The sequence below is a fragment of the Barbus barbus genome (genome assembly GCF_936440315.1).
Source record: "Barbus barbus genome assembly, chromosome: 35".
Taxonomy (NCBI): Eukaryota; Metazoa; Chordata; class Actinopteri; order Cypriniformes; family Cyprinidae; genus Barbus; species Barbus barbus.
The window spans coordinates 615,001-635,000 of NC_136763.1; the positions used below are offsets into that span (position 1 = coordinate 615,001).

The window sequence follows — 20,000 nt, forward strand, 5'->3', positions numbered from 1 at the left end:
CCTGCATCTCCTGATAACAGTACTGTTCAATTTGCACAGCAGCTGGAATATGCTCCAGTGTTTATATCTATGTGAAGCTATCTATAGGTCATGCTGTTTAGCAAAGGCTATCAGCATCTGTAAGGACTCTACACATCCATGCCACTGCATGTTTGAACCTCTGCCGTCTGGTCGGCGTTATAGGACATTTTATGCCCATACTTCACGTTTGAGGAACAGTTTTATTCCCAGAGCCATTAATGCTTTGAATCAAGCTAATAAATTACTGTAGTGGTGGATTAGTGATTCAATAAGATTAGAGGGGCATTGTTTTTTTATTATGTGTGTTATGTATAATTACACATTAGACTGTTACTTTATTTTTATTAGTTTTACTTGCATTTAGTGTGGATTTTGCATGTGAAATTTAGTTGGTGGATACAATGAAAGTTGTATGCATACAATAACAATAAGGAAATTCAATTCAATTCTAATGTGAGAAATGTTGAAGGTGTCTGAATGAATTTTGGTTTGACTGTATACAAGCATAAAAAAATAAATATATAAATTAGAATATAATAGAAATATTATAGAAAAATGTAATAGGAAAAAAATCTTGCTTATGACGCCTGCCTTAGGATGTTTTACCTAGTGTTCAAAATAAATAATAAAAACAGTTAAATCTATATAAAAAATAAAATATATCATATCACAAACAATAATTGTTGCCATCTGTCTTAAAGAGTTTAGTGGGGGGAAAAGCTGAAAATAAAAAATAATAATAAATAAAAGACGTAATAAAAAAAAAAAATACAATATAACTGAAGCAATACTAATTACTTAAAAATATTTAGTTATTTTTACCTGTCTTAGAAAAGTTTAACTGGGGACAATGATGCAAAATAAAAATAAAAATAAAATAACTAAAAATTGAATGATCTCATCTAATGACATCTGTAATAATAAATAAAGCAAAAAGATATATAAAATAGAATAAATAAACATCAATAAACAAATAAAATCTACAGCGTAGTAATAAGAAATGACTACATACATACACACACACACACACACACACACACTGTATGTATGTATGTGTGTGTGTGTGTGTATATAATAATAATAATAATAATAATAACCATGTGAACAGTTAAAACCTTCTGTGTTTTTTGACAGATGCCTTAGAAAGTTTACTGGAGAAAAGAAAATGATCTAAATGCTATTCATATCTAATATTACTTTAATCTGAGGAACACAGAAAACAAACAAAAAAACTATACCTGATACTGACTCTGACTTAATCAAAAAATGTAGAAAGGTGATAAAATGATTACATAAGTTTTCAGTGCACCTGGATGAGAGCTGTGAACGAGAGAAGAGAGGAGGCTGCAGAGTAAGAGTGATACGCACCTGCTCCCACAGGGTCTCTGCCAGCCGGTCGATGAAGCTGCCCACCTCTCTGAACTCCCCTGAGTATTTAACATAGGCCCAGATGCAGAGCGCCGTCAGCGCCAGCCCCATCAGCAGGTTACACAGCGCCGCCGCAGAGCTCAGACCCACGAAGCCCGTCAGCGCTGACGCCACGTACATCACGAACATCACGGCGAACAGCGTGGCCGGCGTACGCGCCGCAAAGAAAATGTTCTTTCCCTCGTTGTGTTTGAGGAAGCTGGCGTAGGCCTCGTCGATCTCCTGCTCCAGCTGCTCTTGATAGCGACGGCAGAAGTCCTCGCCGCCCATCTTCTTCACGCTGCAGAACTGACGCACACAGCTCTGCTTCAGCTCCTCGTGACTGCGCTCCAGATCCGCCGGAGCCATGTAGGGCCGGTCTCCACCGCACACCTGCAGACCGAGAGATCCACCAAACATTCTCAAGAACTCACTCCTGCACCACTGACAGCTGCCTCTTATTTTGGAACTTAAGAAAAAAAGATAAGAATATTCTTAAAGGGGTCATCGGATGCCCATTTTCCACATGTTGATATGATTCTTTAGGGTCTTAATGAAAAGTCTATAACATACTTTGGTTAAATTTCTCAATGGTATTGTAAAAAACACCCTTTTTACCTCATCAAAAACAGCTCTGTTCACTACAAGCCGTTTCGGTGCATGTCCCTTTAAATGCTAATGAGCTCTGCTGACCCCGCCCCTCTCTTCTGTGGGGTGACGAGCAATTCTCTGAGACTCTTAACTGTAAACACGGAACTTGCCAACTAGCACATTATTAGGAAAGGCGATTTGCTAAGATTAATAAAAGAACCTTATACTCACTTCTGGAGGTAAAACTGGATCATGAACTGCTATGTTCATTATTGCATACAACAACAAAACACCTCAATCACTTAATCAGAGTCATTCTTGTCTACATCTGCTCCAGCGGTGAAACAATGGCGGACTGATGACAGCTCACTCAGGGCAGGGCTAAGGTAAAATGCATGTCAATCAACAATCGTGCAGGGGGTCCAGTAAGGGTCCAGTGGAGGCCTTCAGATAAGCCAAAACCAGTCTTTCAAATTATTTCATGGCCACATACGTTAGAGCCACAGGTCTGTAATCGTTAAGTCCAGTAATTTTGTGTTTCTTTGGGACGGGGATGATGGTGGAGCGTTTGAAGCATGAGGGGACTTCACACAGCTCCAGTGATCTGTTGAAGATCTGTGTGAAGATGGGGGCCAGCTGGACAGCACAGGATTTCAGACAGGCTGGTGTCACACCGTCTGGGCCTGGTGCTTTCTTCCTCTTCTGCTTCCGGAAGACCTGGTGCACCTCGTCTTCGCTGATCTGAATCGTAGGTGTGGGGGAGAGGGGGGTTGCTGGAGGTGTGAATGGTTGTGTGGAGAGGTGTTCAGGGCAGGTGTGGGGTGTTTTTTCAAACCTGCAATAGAACTCATTCAGATTGTCTGCCAGTTGTTGATTCTCCAGAGTGCTGGGGGATGGTGTCTTGTAGCTGGTGATATCTTTCATTCCTATCCACACTGAAGCCGGATCACTGGAAGAGAATTTGTTCCTGAGCTTGTCAGAATAATTCCTCTTTGCCACTCTGATCTCCTTTTCCAGTGTGTATTTGACCTGTTTGTACAAGACTCTGTCCCCTTTTCTGTAAGCATCTTCTTTGGCCTGACGGAGCTGTCTGAGTTTGGCAGTGAACCATGGTTTGTCGTTGTAAGTTAGATGAGTCCTGATAGGAATGCACATATCCTCACAGAAACTAATATAAGATGTTACAGTCTCTGTGAGCTCGTCCAGATCGATGGCAGCGGCTTCAAAAACAGTCCAATCAGTGAGAGAGAAACAGGCTTGTAGATCCCGCTCTGTTTCATTAGTCCATCTTTTAACAGATCTTAATACAGGCTTTGCAGATTTAAGTTTCTGCCTGTAGGACGGAATAAGATGAACCAAACAGTGATCAGAGAGTCAACAGAGTGATGTGTCCTTTATTGTTGTGTAACAGTGATCCAATATATTACTGTCTCTGGTGGGGCATGTGATGTGCTGTCTGTATTTTGGCAGTTCACGGGAGAGATTTGCTTTATTAAAGTCCCCGAGAATGATTAAAACAGAGTCTGGGTGTTGTTGTTCTCTCTCTGTGATCAGATCAGTGAGTTTCTGTAGAGCTGTGCTCACGTGCGCTTGCGGTGGAATGTAAACACTCACGAGAATGAACGAGCAGAACTCCTGCGGCGAGTAGAACGGCTTGCAGTTAATGAAGAGCATTTCTAGATCTGAACAGCACATCTTCTTTAACACAGTTACATCTGTACACCACCTCTCATTGATGTAGAAGCATGTCCCGCCGCCGTGCGATTTCCCCGTGGACTCTGCGTCCTGATCTGCTCTGATCAGCTGGTAATTAGGCAGATGTAGCACGCTGTCCGGTATGTCGCCATTCAGCCAGGTTTCCGTGAAACACAGAGCAGCAGAGTTAGAAAAGTCCTTGTTTGTCCGGGAGAGCAGAAGGAGTTCGTCCGTTTTGTTGGGTAGAGAGCGGAGATTCGCCAGATGGATGCTAGGCAACGCCGTTCTAAATCCGCGCTGACGAAGCGTTTGATCAGAGCTACGGCTCCGCCAACTACAATGTCCAGCAAAATGTCCGAACAGTCAAAATCCGGTAGAAGATTTTGTGGTGTGTTCTGCCGAATGTTCAGCAGGTCATCCCTGGTAAAGCTGATCTTATTTGAAAAACAAAAAACAGGAAAAACAAACAAAAACAGTAGAAACACTGAAGAGCAAAGCACTGTAGCTGTCATCTGCGGCGCCATCTTTAGAGACTTCATCATTATAGGATGGATGTGTACACACACTGCCAACACACATTTATGATCACACAACATGTAAAAGTGAATTTTGCATCCGATGACCCCTTTAAGAAAAACATCTCCTTAAATGCCATTTTCTTCTTATTTTAAGAAAAAAGTTAAGAATATGTTGTATTTCCAAAAAATCTTCTTAAGAATGTTATCTTTTTTTCTTAAGATTGTTCTTAAGACAAAACTTAAGAGGAATTCAAATTCTTGAAAAGAATCTTTAAAAAATCATCATAAATAACTTCTTAAAGTTAGGATAGATAGTCGCAGACTTGTCTTAAAATCCCAAATAGTAAGAATTATTAAATTAATTTATTGGGTTATTTCAAGTTAATGGTTATATTTAAGCATTACAACAACACTAGCTACATATGTGACCCTGGACCACAAAAGCAGCCTTAAGTCGCTGGGTATATTTGCCAACAATACATTGTATGGGTCAAAATTATCAATTTTTCTTTATTTCCAAAAATCATTAGGATATTAAGTAAAGATCATGTTCCATGAAGATATTTAGTAAATTTCCTACTGTAAATATATCAAAACTTCATTTTTCTGATTAGTAATATGCATTGCTAAGAACTTCATTTGGACAACTTTAAAGGAGATTTTCTCCAAATATTGTCCTATCCTAACAAACCATACATTTTTTGCTAACTTTTAAACTCAGTAGCAACTCTACAAAAACGAGTCAGATAGGGAGCTTTAACTGCTTAAATGTAACCTCTCAAAAACACAGAATATTAAAAACGTGACGCCGAGCGCCATTCAAGCTGGTCGCAATTAAAATAGTGTGCTCCCTTATTATGATTATTAGCGTCATCTGCAGGAAGCGCAAAAAGACAATCCTTGAAGTCTTTATCCATGTCTTCACTCAGATAAAGACTGTCATTTTCTTCATTAAGATGTTCTTAAGAAGAGATTTGAGAGCTTCTTAAGAATGTTTCAAGAATTGCACTTAGGAACATTCTTACGAACTTAACTTATTTCTTAACTCTTTCCCGGCCAGCGTTTTTGAAAAAAGTTGCCAGCCACCGTCAGCGTTTTTGCTGATTTTCACTATAATTTCATGGCCTGCAGAATATTTTGTTGTATGAATATCTGAACATGCAATACATCAAAATAAAGATCAGATCCTCTACCTTCAACCAAAAAAAGCTTCAAGCATTGTTTTTTTAATCAACACTTGAATGTAGGTAGGTTTCATTGTAAAAAAAGCAACATTGAGCAAAAAGCTGAGAAAAATCGCATTTTTATCAAATACTCCATCTGGGTCATATTCAGTAATATTATCAAAGCAAAGATGCAGTAGATGGCTTCCATCAGTATCCCAAAGCTTGAACAGGCCTTTAACACTTTCTGGATCCACATTTCACTCTGAAACATTAGGCAGTTTTCATTTATATGCGGTTAGTGTTCATGATCGCACTATTTTTCATATGCATTTGCTTACATATGAGATCCCTGGTTTCTGCGTCTTCCTGGTCTGTTTTTGATCGAGTTATTCTAGACTCATTCAGGAGATGCGTAATAGCGCCCCCTAGCCTATAACAGCGAGAACACGGAAAGCTGGGGAGTTCTGTGTTTGGCGGGGAGTTAAGATGATGGTGAATCCGGCCCCAGGTGATCAGGTGTGTGGCGTACCTGCTCCATGCTCCTGCTGTACGTGTCTTTAGCTCCTGCTATAGCGGCCAGGTTATTAGCTTCAGCCGTCGCCTGCGGCACACCAACAGAAACACAACACTCACATCAGGATCAGCCAACAAACAGCTAACTATCCAATTAAAACCCTTTTCTGTGATGGAGTCAACTCGCATACGATATTCAAACGGCCTGAAATACTGGTTTCTTCCTGAACTTTGGTGAATATTTCTCATTGAGGGTCATGGACATGCATGTACAGATGCGCTGTAAACATCTTGTTACAGCTTTTGGGTTGGGCTCATTTTTTTCATGAATCTTTGATTTTTTTTGCACTTTTTAATTAAGACTTTCGTTATAGCATTTAAGATGATTTTATGGCCTTGCATTGCATCAAACTGAATTTCAGGACTGGTGGGAATCCTGCCTCATCAGCAAGAAAATAACACACGGATATCAGTACCATGGAAATATTAAAACTTTCAACAAAGTAATATCTATAATAATGAAAGGTTTCATGGAGCAAAGCATCACAAAGCATTCTGGGATTGATCTCCATGAACGATGCAGGTTTTATTTCTCACAAATTATATAACGTTTTCTCAAATTCTCAAACTTTTAAAAAACCTAACAATTTGAGATTTTAACAATAATGAACTTGAAGAACGTTTATTATTTTATTTACAGAAGTTTTGTTGCGTGTTTGAATTTTGCTGGATTTTCTGGATTGTTTTATGATTTAATACAAATTTACCATCAAAAACAGTGGTAATTAATGAATGCATGAATCTTTAACAATTTTATTAATCTTTTAAAATGTAAGTTAAATGAAAATGTAACAATTTCTTTAACTTTTTGGCAAACAGTGCTAATCAATAGGGGTTTACCATTTAAATTACAACATGGACTAAAACTTGTGTGATCGTGTGAGATAATCTTTAAAAATAAAAGTGTATTATTACTACTTTAAGAAGTACATTCTGTTGCACAATAGTAATATACTCCTGTCATAATTTCTTAAAGTTAAACTGCACATAATCAAAATCATAGGGCTTATATAGACCTTATATTGGGCCGAACTGATATTTTCTGAGACATGACGATCATGTCTGTACCTGTAACATGGACTTGGGATGAGGCAGTTCTTCACCCTGATAGATCTTCATGTAGGCCTGAGACAGAGAAACACACGGTCAATCCCAGCAGGCATCTGAATGATGGAGACGGGATGGAGAAGTGCATCTTACTCTGAAATACTGCAGCAGATCTCGACACGTGACTTTAGAGCCGCTGATCTCCTTCTCCATCAGATTCTCAGGAGATAAAAGCAGCGGCACCAGATTCACCAGCTCCCTCTTGAACTCCGCATCGATGTCTACACACACACACACAGAGACACAGAGACACACACACAGAGATACACACACACACACCAGATGGTTGTTTACTAGAGGTGTAACTAGGGATGTCAACGATTAATTGACGATCGATAAATTGTCGATAAGAGATGCAATCGATAAAAACTATTGATGGTCAATTAAGCAATTTAATTTTGGGGTGCGTGCTGCTTATGCAGAAAACATGGGCTGGATCTATTGGGAAAATAATTCACTAATGTACAAATTATGCTTTTAATATGATCCAAACTTTAAAAGTGCATTAAAATAGAAACAATACAAAGTCATTCAACATGGAAAGCAATAGAAATGTAGTAACTATGTCATGTTTAATTATAATTTCCCCAGATACTTGTTTCATATCGGGCTCTGCTGCGAGACACGAGCGGGATTTATCATTCATTCCTACAACTTGTTCATTCGTTCCTACGATTTATTCATTTGTGGCCACGGTCCATGTTTCAATAATTTGTTCCCTAGATTATTTAACTAAAATGAGGGAAGGAATTAATAGGTCGTAGGAACGAATTCTTAATTCATGGCCACAAAATCTTTTATTTCCCACCCGCACAGTAAGAGATGTGAACATAGGGATTAAAAGTGAATAAACCTGTGAGATTAGAGGGTGAGACGGTGAGGATTTGGGAAAAGAAACTATAAATATTATTACATTTGTGGAAATTCGTGACTAAACAAAACACAAAGTAACTTGTTTCATAAAAGATTTATTAAAACATTAAATAATTACGACATCACTAACAGGTAAAGTCAAGTATAATGAAGTATATAGTATAATATTTTGCTAAATGCTCTGCACTAGATTTCATTTTTCTAGCAAACAATGAGCTGTAGACACCGATGACTTGCCAGAGGTAAATTAAATGCTACGTGACATTGTTTACAAGCTAATCTTAATGACGTCTTTCCATGGTTGAAATGCTAATTGAGCAATTACATGCGGGGTGAGATGTTCATTCATGTTTATCTGCGTTAAAACTAGTAATAAAGAGGAATGGATGATCGTGCTGCCGTCAGAACTGGCATTTATTGTCTGAATTTCCTGAAAGAAATGGAACGATTTGTTCAGTACACGTGCGTACCGAACCAAAAGACCTGTACTGAAACCTTTCAGTGTGAATATGTGTAGTTACACCCCTATTGTTTACTGAATATTTCAACAAGCATTTGGGCAGTGAAGAGTCTTTATTCTCCCGTCATCAGCAGAAAAACACAGTGCTCTCACCGTGTAAGCGACCGTCAAAGTGTGGGTTGGTGGCCACCTTGAGCCCGGGGTGCGGCAGCAGGAAGCAGCTGATGCTGGAGAAGCAGGAGTGGATGTGCTTCCTGACGTTCTGCAACTCTTCATGCTGATTCGGCTTGACCTGAGAAACACGGCATAATTCAGCACTCAAGATGCGTGATAAAGAGCAGGAGAAACAGATTCCTGCGGCGTCACGTGACTCACCTGCAGCCTCTTCTCCAGGAACTTATTTCCTCCATCCAGACCGTAAGCGTGTTCGTACGGGTAACTCCAGTCCCGAATGAGAAACATCAGAGACTGCAGACCAACACAGACACACGGCGTCACTGCAGCGTCTCACACACAATCTCACTTGCACACTTTCAGGGACACACACTCACTCATAAAACCCGCTCACACCAGAGATGATCAAGTCTTTAACTTGGAGTCCGAGTCAAGTCTCAAGTCATTTAATGGCTCGCTAAAAAAAATCCCATTCCGAATCCTCATGTACTGAAATCTGTGTATGAAAATGGCTATAGACAAAATGACTTTTATTGTATTTTTACATTTAGATACATGCGAGGCCATGTGACAATAAAATACTGTTGTTGTTTTTTTCAGGGTTTTGCTCCTGAAATCTATACTATTTTAATATTTTACTTAAAAGCATTATTTACTAAAAACAATGTAGCTCCAATAACCAATACATTCTCCTCTTGAGCAAAAAAGAAAGAGTTTAAGTTCTGTCCTAGCCATCTAACAACAATTTTCCTAATTATAATTAGGCTACATGATTCTTTTCAAATGTTCTTAGCCTACAGATTAATAATGCAAAATTACATCTGATAGATAGTAAGAAAAACAACTATTTGCAGCATTGTTGTTTTCTAAGTAATTAGTAATGATCATTTTGGTGCTCACCATGTTTCTGTTGTTGGTAAAATAACCACGCCATCCGCAGCTCTTAAACTTGGCGCCGGTGTCGTGCCGAAAATTGATCGTCTGCCTAAAACTGACTGCCGTATATAATAATTTTTTGGCAACTGCATTTTATGTTTTTTTTGGCCATTTAAAGGCATTTCAACAGGTAAAAAGGACTGCAGGACCTATAATCTGTCAAATATAACCCCCATAAATGCAATCAAGTCAAGTCCTTTTTACTTGTTGAAATACCCATAAAATGCAGTTTTACAGTTGCCAAAAAGTGATTACAGACACCACTTATTGAGTGAACTGTTCTTTCTGCCTCAAAATGACTTGATTTCATTCATGGTTGTTATATTTGATTGATTATAGAGAAAGAACGCGAACGGAGCTGAAAGGGTCTGAAAAAAGCGCATTTGGCTTTAGATAAAAATACTAGAGGATATAGCGCTGAAAGATGTTTACCATAAACGACCCTGAGCGCTTGTTATGTGATCTATTCCGCTGTTTTGACACGCTGCTCACTTTTAAAATGGTGCTGCTGTTACGGCTCGCAGTCCGGATGGATGCTGGGGTGCGGATGCGGGCCACCTTTTGAATATCAGTTAAATAAGTACTTAAGTATAAAAGACTAAAGTTGCATTTAAATTTTCACAAGTCCTTTTCCTCGAGTCAAGTCTGAAGTCTATAAAGATGCGTCTAGAGTCTGAGTCACTAATTCAAGTGCCCATCACTGGCTCACACACACTCAAAACACTCACTCACATGTGAACACTTTCAACTCACACTCGCTCACTCACACACACCAACTCATGCTCTCAAACTCACTCGCGAACACACTCGCTCACTCACACACACTAACTCATGCTCTCACACACACTAACTCATGCTCTCACACTCACACACACTAACTCATGCTCTCACACACACTAACTCATGCTCTCACACTCACACACACTAACTCATGCTCTCACACACACTAACTCATGCTCACTTACACACACACTAACTCATGCTCTCACACTCACTCACTCGCTCACACACACACACTAACTCATGCACTCACACTCACTCGCGAACACACTCGCTCACTCACACATTAACTCATGCTCTCACACTCACTCGCAAACACACTCACACATGCTCTCACACTCACTCGCGAACACACTCGCTCACTCACACACACTAACTCACGCTCTCACTCACTCGCGAACACTCGCTCACTCACACACACTAACTCATGCTCTCACACTCACACTAACTCATGCTCACTTACACACACACACACACACACACACACACTAACTCATGCTCTCACACACACTAACTCATGCTCTCACACGCGAACACACTCGCTCACTCACACATTAACTCATGCTCTCACACTCACTCGCAAACACACTCACACACACTAACTCATGCTCTCACACTCACTCGCGAACACACTCGCTCACTCACACACACTAACTTACGCTCTCACTCACGAACACACACTAACTCATGCTCACACTCACACACTAACTCATGCTCTCACACTCACTCGCTCACGAACACACTAACTCATGCTCTCACACTCTCTCGCTCACACTCACACACTCGCTCACTCACACACTAACTCATGCTCACTCAAACACACACACTAACTCATGCTCTCACTCGCGAACACACTAATGCTCTCACACTCACTCGCGAACACACTAACTCATGCTCTCACACTCACTCGCTCTCACACACACACACACACACAGTAACTCATGCTCTCACACTCACTCACACACACTAACTCATGCTCTCGCACTCACTCGCAAACACACTCGCTCACTCTCACACTAACTCATGCTCACTCAAACACACACACTAACTCATGCTCTCACTCGCGAACACACACTAATGCTCTCACACTCACTCGCGAACACACTAACTCATGCTCTCACACTCACTCGCTCTCACACACACACACTCGCTCACTCACACACTAACTCATGCTCACTCAAACACACACACTAACTCATGCTCTCACTCATGAACACACACTAATGCTCTCACACTCACTCGCGAACACACTAACTCATGCTCTCACACTCACTCGCTCTCACACACACACACACTGTAACTCATGCTCTCACACTCACTCACACACACTAACTCATGCTCTCGCACTCACTCGCAAACACACTCGCTCACTCTCACACTAACTCATGCTCTCACACTCACTCGCGAACACATATTAATGCATGCTCTCACACTCACTCGCTCACTCACACACACCACCTCATGCTCTCACACTCACGAACACACTCGCTCACTCACACACTAACTCATGCTCACTCACACACACACCAACTCATGCTCTCACACTCACGAACACACACTAACTCATGCTCACACTCACACACTAACTCATGCTCTCACACTCACTCGCTCACGAACACACTAACTCATGCTCTCACACTCACTCACACACTAACTCATGCTCACTCAAACACACACACTAACTCATGCTCTCACTCGCGAACACACACACATGCTCTCACTCATGAACACACACTAATGCTCTCACACTCACTCGCTCTCTCACACACACACACAGTAACATGCTCTCGCACTCACTCGCAAACACACTCGCTCACTCTCACACTAACTCATGCTCTCACACTCACTCGCGAACACATATTAATGCATGCTCTCACACTCACTCACACACACCACCTCATGCTCTCACACTCACGAACACACTCGCTCACTCACACACTAACTCATGCTCACTCACACACACACCAACTCATGCTCTCACACTCACGAACACACTCGCTCACTCACACACTCACACTAACACACTCATTCACGAACACACTCGCTCACACACACTAACTCATGCTCACTCACACTCACTCTCTCACAAACACTAACTCATGCTCTCACACTCACTCGCGAACACACTCGCCCACTCACACACACTAACTAATGCTCTCAATCACACGCGTGCACACACACTCACGCACACATCATACCTGGAAGGGTTTGAGGTAGATCTCCTCCATGGCCAATCGGCCGTACTCTGTGAAGAGCTGAAGAAGCAGAAACACACATAATACAGAGCGTATTTGAACACTTGAGTCACTTCATTTATTTTCTAATGCAGTGACATGACAACATCTCAATGGATTCATGATACAGTGACGAACTTAGAAAAGGTTTGACATGCTGAAGACCTAGTGCTGATAATGTGAAGTACACCGCTGTTCATCTAATCTTTGTGGAAGTATGTAAACAGATGTGACACAGCAACAAATCACAGCAGGTCACAGTTTTCCTGCAGATAGACATTTAAGCGTTTAAAGGTTTTAAAATCTGACTTTTTAATTTGACAGTGTCCTAAAATTCAGCTCTTGTAAAGACACTTTACTAAAAATATAAAAAATATAACACACAAACTAAATATAAAAAATATAAAAATAAAATATACATACTGTAAAAATATATAAAAAAAACATGAACTAAAAACTAATTTTAGCTTTTTAAATTCCCATTTTAATTTAGTTTAACTTGTATTAAAATTTGTTAAAATAACTAAAATTAAGAAAAATTATACAGACATTAAAAAAATATAATAAGTGATTCAAAATGCTAATAATAACTATAACTATAAGTGAAGTGAAGTGAAGTGACATTCAGCCAAGTATGGTGACCCATACTCGGAATTCGTGTTCTGCATTTAACCCATCCAACGTGCACACACACACACACACACACAGCAGTGAACACGCACACACACAGCAGTGAACACACACACACACACACACCGTGAACACACACCCGGAGCAGTGGGCAGCATTTATGCTGCAGTGCCCGGGGAGCAGTTGGGGGTTCGGTGTCTTGCTCAAGGGCACCTCAGTCGTGGTATTGAGGGTGGAGAGAGCGCTGGACATTCACTCCCCCCACCTACAATCCCTGCCGGCCCGAGACTCGAACCCACAACCTTTGGATTACAAGTTCGACTCTCTAACCATTAGGCCACGACTTCCCACGACTTCCCAATAGTATTATAGTATTATAATAACTATAATACTATTTCAGTGATAGAAAAAAGAATGGCATCGAATATAAGTGACCATAGACTATATTGTTACTTACATCAGATGATCCCTATTGAAATTAGGCATTAATAGCCACATGACAAACTTAAATGCTACAATAATCCACTATTCATACTGATGATCATTTCACCAGCACCTGTGAAGAATAAATCAGTGCACCTCTATTTGCTATTTTAACCTTCAGCCGTTTCCAAGTGTGGCTCAGTGTTTCTGCTGTCTGCATTGAGCAGCGCGTCTCACCTGAAGATGCTGCAGATCGTCTTCTTGAACGTTTTGGGATAAGTTATAGACCTGCACATAAAAACAGGAGCATCAGGACACTGCATGCTCTCTCAGCGATGCACACGTGACGCGTGTCGTACCTGTACGGAGCTGGTCATGGTGCTGAGGGCGAACAGGGTGGCACAGTCTTTGATGGTGGACTGACTGTCAAACGCTCCCTGCGTGTCCAGGAGCAGCACGGCCACCTGCGGACACACAGATGGTGACGGGTAACTGAGCCAGAACACGTCTGACCGCACACACAAACACACGGAGCAGCTCCATTCACAGAATGAGTGAAAATCCCATCGGCACTGAAATAACGAGACCGCCTGACACAGCAAAGCAGCACTGGATAATGAGGAAAACCAGAAAAAGATCACAATGTATTGTTGCAGGCAGTGGCTACAAGTTAGCCAGGGAAGAAGGCTACTTCCACACGTTAAAAATAAGTTAAATTTATATGATCCTGGAGCACAAAACAAGCCATAAGGGTCCATTTTTTTAAAATTGAGATTTATGCATCATCTGAAAGCTGAATACATGAGCTTTTCATTGGTGTATGGTTTGTTAGGATAGGACCGTATTTGGCTGAGATACAACTATTTGAAAAAAAATAATTGGCTTGATTCAGATTGTCCTCGGGGCACTTTTGATTTTGGCGAATAAATCTTGTGTTTATGTATTTTGTTCTCATGTGATTGGACAAACAGGCACAATATCTCTTCCTAGATTAACGTAAATTAATTTTTATCTTTAAAAAAAATCCTTTCACAAGACCTTCAAATGAAAAAAAAATATATATATAAATAAAAAAAAAGGTTCATGGAGCTTGGACAGAGTTGTCTAGCTGGATGAAAAATAAGTCATGCCTTTTATTGTCATGCCTCCATACCGAAGCGTTGTGGGCAACAACACAGAAGGTAAATGAAACAATGCAGTTTAACTGAGGCGATCATCGGGGTCCAAGCATAAGGGTGTGTGTAGATGATATAGTTATACAATGGACATGTCACTTTAAGTAAAATATCTGTAAGTGAGTATTATTATATGCACTACATTAAATTAGATAAATTATATAGAGTCCCTTCTTCAGTTGGACATATATTCAGTTATGTCTGACAACTTGTCAAATATATTGTCAGTACCATTAAAATGAAGATAAAAAAAATGTATGGTCTATAAGTATTTAGGAGATTATGTAGCAGGTGTGTATATAAGAAAGGACTGTGTGATTCCACTTGCCATGACCATATTTGGCGTTTCCTGCCGCCATGCTGACTTGGGGGGGTTGGCGCACTTTGCTGCTTCCCAGTCTGAATGAGAATCACAGCGGTAGGCCGCACATGTTTTTGCAGTGATTCAATTAAGGCCGTATTTCATGTAACAGATAAATTTACATGACATATTTGTATGATTGTGATTTAAAGTCCTCTGTGATACACACTCAGGTGTTTCGTTGAGTATTATTATTTTTGTATTGTGTAATTTTCTCTCTTGCTGCCGCACGCTGGTTTATATGCTGCACGAGTCCTCATGCATGTTCGTTTGTGTTATACAGAATAAACCAGGACGTGAAGGCAAGAATTCCTGTAGTTCGTCCTTGATTTCTACACAACGCAGAAAACACACCGCTACAGTTTTGCATACTTATTGAGCTTTATTAAAGTTTATGAAAATATGATGAATTTATATGCAATATTTTACTACAAGTCAAATTTATTGAACCATTTTCACAGTCTTTTTAAACTGAGATCTTAAAGGATTTATCATCCTGTGGCTCCCTCGTGAGGACAACATTAGTATTATGGCTTTCATCTCTGAATCACATTAATATAAATGGCTAATATTTTTTTGAATGATTGCAAATGTTTAATGATTACTTTACTGATAATACACCCACATTAAACTCAAATTCACTGATTTGTATCTTATTTCATGCTTTAACAGTTGAATTTTAAACTTTTTTTAAGCAGTAAGGATTCATTATTATGTCACTTGTTAAATGGTTATTTACCGCCACTGGTTTCAGATGAAAACAAAATACATATACGAATGAGGAAAAATATAAAAATATAAAACAGAAAAAATAAGTTATTAAAATTAGTAGAGAGAGAAAAAATATATATTTTTAAAAAGTAAAATAACAATAAAATTAATTAATTAAAAAGTACATAGCATAAATAATAAAAATATAAAAGAAATACAAATAAATTAAAATATTAAAAAAACAAATATAAATAAATCTACAAATGAGTTAATACAAATTAGTAAATATTAGAAACATAAAATTATAAAAAATAAAGCAATAAATAAAATAAAAAATATATACAAAAATAAATAAATAAATATTTCCATTTGACTGGATTACTTCATTTTCACTTGAGAATCACTGAAAACAAATACGCACAGCTGTATATCATAAATGTGTAGAATGAACAAATATTATCAAAAGAAAATAAGAAATATTGTATTTGTGTAGCTGCATGTCTTGTGAGCATGTGTTGGGTTTCAGACCGTGTGATGCGGCTGTGTTTTACCCTGCTTCCGTCCGGTTTCTCCACCTCGAACACGTGGCTCCAGGCCTGAATGCCGGTGGTCTCACGCTCACAGCCGCCCCTCCAGGTGAAGCCCGTCAGCGGCTCGTCGTTCCCACCCAGCCACGCGTCTGAGCCCTGAGACAGACAGAACACGAGCTCGGTTTCTGAACTGTGTCCTGTGTGTTCAGTGTGAGGGTCAGTCTGAACTCAATAACTCTCTCAACAGAACAACAAAAGAGTATTTCTGATCAACACAAAACATCAGTGTTTCACAGTAAAGCGGCTGCGAGGGATTAAAGCTGATCAGCCTTTAGCTGCTCTATGAGACTCAGTGACTAGAGACCAGAACACTTAACACCGGACAAACGTGAAGTCCTCACATGCAGTACAGTGTGTACTAAACTACACTGCTCTCAGATCAGCTCATTCTGTGCCAGTCGTACTTCAGGGTACATTTCATCTGCATCCATGATCAAAATTATAATGCATTAATGTAATCTCACAAACATTTTGTGCACCATTTAAAAAAAAAAAAAAGTTCAACATTAATATCGGTGTTAAAATTACTTATTTTAAAAATTTTATTTTATTTTATGTCTGGAAAAGTTCTATCAACCACACTAGTGGTCAAAAGTTTATAATAATTCAGATTTTTAAATGTTTTTAATGAAATCTCTTCTGCTCACCAAGGCTACATTTATTTGATCAAAAATACAGTAAAACAGTAAAATTGTCAACTTTTTTTAAACATGATACACTACTATTCAAAGGTTTAGGTTAAGTATGATTTAAAATAATAATTATACATTTTTTCAGAGATGCATTAAATTGTTTAAAAGTGTCAGTAAAGTAGGGCTGTGCAATTAATCAAAATGCAGTTTCGGTTTCGGCCTCCAATGATTATGAAAATACAATAATAGAGTTAAAAAGATTATTGCGCCTCCTTTCTCTCGGTGTGCTTTCGCTTCTCCATAAAAGCCCAATTTCACGTGCAAATCAGTAAAATCATGTAACGTGATTTTGCAAAATATTTATTTTTCATATACAGGTGCTGGTCATAAAATTAGAATATCATGAAAAAGTTGATTTATTTCAGTAATACCATTCAAAAAGTGAAACTTGTATATTAGATTCATTCATTACACACAGACTGATATATTTCAAATGTTTATTTCCTTTAATTTTTAACTTTAACTTTAATTTAAGATTATAACTGACAACTAATGAAAGTCCCAAATTCAGTATCTCAGAAAATTAGAATATCAATTAAGACCAATGCAAAAAAAATTATTTTTAGAAATGTTGGCCAACTGAAAAGTATGAACATGAAAAGTATGAGCATGTACAGCACTCAATATTTAGTTGGGGCTCCCGCTCCTTTGGCCTGGATTACTGCAGTGACTTTTAACAGTATTTGTGATCAAATGAAGGCAGCCGTGTGGTGTTAGCCTGACCTGGCTGTACATGTATCGGAGCATGAAGTCCAGCAGGAAGGACTTGCCCTTGCGGAACGCTCCGGCCACAGACACCACCACCACATGAAGATCCCTCACTCGCTCCTGCAGCAGGATGCTCTCCAGCGCCTCCTCGTCCAGAGAGAACTCGTGATTCTCCTCGTCTGCGATGACGATCTGCACGGGTCCGGACGCCGGGGCCCAATCAGAGCAGCTCATCTTCCGCCGGACATCCTCCACCCCAGAAGCCCCTGAGACAGAGACAAAACCATCACAAAAGCATCTTGATTTTTAATGCTACACATAATGCGGTCTCATTCAGTTTAAAGTGCTTTACATTAATCCACGTGCAAACTGAACAGAATATTTCCAGAAGCGTCACTATTACGTGTCAGTTACTCGATTCCAAACTATTGCACTGCTATGTTATGCATCCAAAATTACTACATTTCTGGAATAATATTTGGTAAGACTTTACTTAAAGTCTTTATATATGTAATGCAAAATAAAAGTAGCAATAATGCATTAATTATGCCATACAATGCACCTTATAATTCATTGTTACACCTTTAGAGAGTTTAATGCATTAAAACACGACAAACAAACCTTAAAATATTATAATGAATTTTAACTTTGTTTACAATTCTTTACATAAAAATGTGATGCATTACAACTAACATTATGAATACCTTTATAATGATATATTACATTTAGAACAAATCAGGTGTATCTTACAGGACAAAATGTTGTATTTGACAATATCTGGTTCCCTTTTATTTCTTTTCATCAAACTGGTGACTAATATGATTATTAAGTCTTCATTTTCTAATTTTACTTTTTTAATGGCACTTCTGGGTTGAGTTTTTGAGATGGGTGTGTTTCTGTCTGGTGTGCAATTTATTTTTATTTGTACCAATAAAAATATTATGTACTTTTTTTATTTACCTTAATATTATTTATTTTACTTTTTAAAAATAAAAATATATTTTTATGTAATTTTTTTTGTCTCTCTACTTATTTAAATCTCTGTGCAATTATTATTAGCATTTGTGTTATAGTGTAGGCCTAAGATTTATGTGTTAGCATTTTTAAAGTCTAGTTACCTCCAAATAAAATCATTTTAACACAAAACATCTTGATTCGACTGATTAACCCTTTCAAACCCAGACTGTCATTAACACTTGTGTGAAAGGTTGGACAAACCGGTTCTTAACTAGTGGTTCGGTTCAGTTGGGTTAATAATATAAACATGGTTTCACCACGGTCAATGCTGTAAATCCCTGATCACTGAGTGAACAGAAGCAGGAGATTATTTTACTTACACTGGTGAAACTACTATACTATAGTATATAGTACAAGTCCCAGAAGTGCTCAGTCACCGGATCAGTGTGTTTGTCCTCAAAACAGCGTGAATGCCGTGACCCACATCAGCCCGTCTAAAGTTACCCACAAACCCCAGCGACAGATGAAAACCAGCCCAAACCAGTTTAACCTCAGAAACAGACTCTGACACAGAAAACACTACACAGATGCACCAGTGCTTGTGACTTCTGCTCACACGAGGATTTCACACAACAGACACAGCCATATAATGAGCTTCACATCATCATCAGTATCATACAGTGAGAGCTGGAGGAGATGATAATATAGTGATTTACTAGTACAAAACACTATACTAATAATATCCTCAGCAGACTCACCAGTCAAGATACTGCTGCGTTCATTAAATCTCACTGATCTTGAGGATTCATCACCTTCGACTATTTTCACTTCACTAAGCAAACAATCACATGCATCATTTTACAAGAAAATTAAAAGTGCATTTATAGAAGTGCGATTTTCATAAGTTTGCAAATTAAAAACCTAGTATTTTAGTAAAACCGAGTAAAGAAAATTTAACATTTAATGATTTTTTCTCCTTTCATTTTAGTTAAATGTAATTTTATTGTCATTTTTGCTACTTTTTAAATGTCTACATAGCTTTTATTTATTATTATTTATTAGTAGTGCTGTCAAACGATTAATTGCGCTTCATCCAAAATAAGTTTGTTTACATAATATATGTGAGTACTGTGTATATTTATTATGTATATATAAATACAAACACATGCATGTATACATTTAAGAAAATTTTTATTTATATTTTAAATATATTTATAT

General features: G+C 38.7%; 1 protein-coding gene across 3 annotated transcripts in view; it reads right to left on the reverse strand.

The window, feature by feature from the left end:
• The window catches only part of LOC306855246 (atlastin-2), a 24,028-nt gene that overhangs the window by 1,507 nt on the left and 2,521 nt on the right, over window positions 1-20,000 (reverse strand). For 2 of the 3 annotated variants that reach the window (XM_079393790.1, XM_079393789.1), the window contains exons 2-12: window positions 17,841-18,091; window positions 16,387-16,521; window positions 13,948-14,052; window positions 13,826-13,876; window positions 12,500-12,556; window positions 8,787-8,879; window positions 8,565-8,703; window positions 7,172-7,299; window positions 7,040-7,096; window positions 5,928-5,999; window positions 1,390-1,821 (exon numbers count right to left, since the gene is read on the reverse strand). In XM_079393790.1, coding sequence (XP_079249916.1) covers window positions 1,390-1,821; window positions 5,928-5,999; window positions 7,040-7,096; window positions 7,172-7,299; window positions 8,565-8,703; window positions 8,787-8,879; window positions 12,500-12,556; window positions 13,826-13,876; window positions 13,948-14,052; window positions 16,387-16,521; window positions 17,841-18,091 — 1,520 coding nt within the window. Of the gene's footprint in view, window positions 1-1,389; window positions 1,822-5,927; window positions 6,000-7,039; window positions 7,097-7,171; window positions 7,300-8,564; window positions 8,704-8,786; window positions 8,880-12,499; window positions 12,557-13,825; window positions 13,877-13,947; window positions 14,053-16,386; window positions 16,563-17,840; window positions 18,092-20,000 lie in introns of those variants that run through there. The other variant, XM_079393791.1, reaches the window with a different exon arrangement.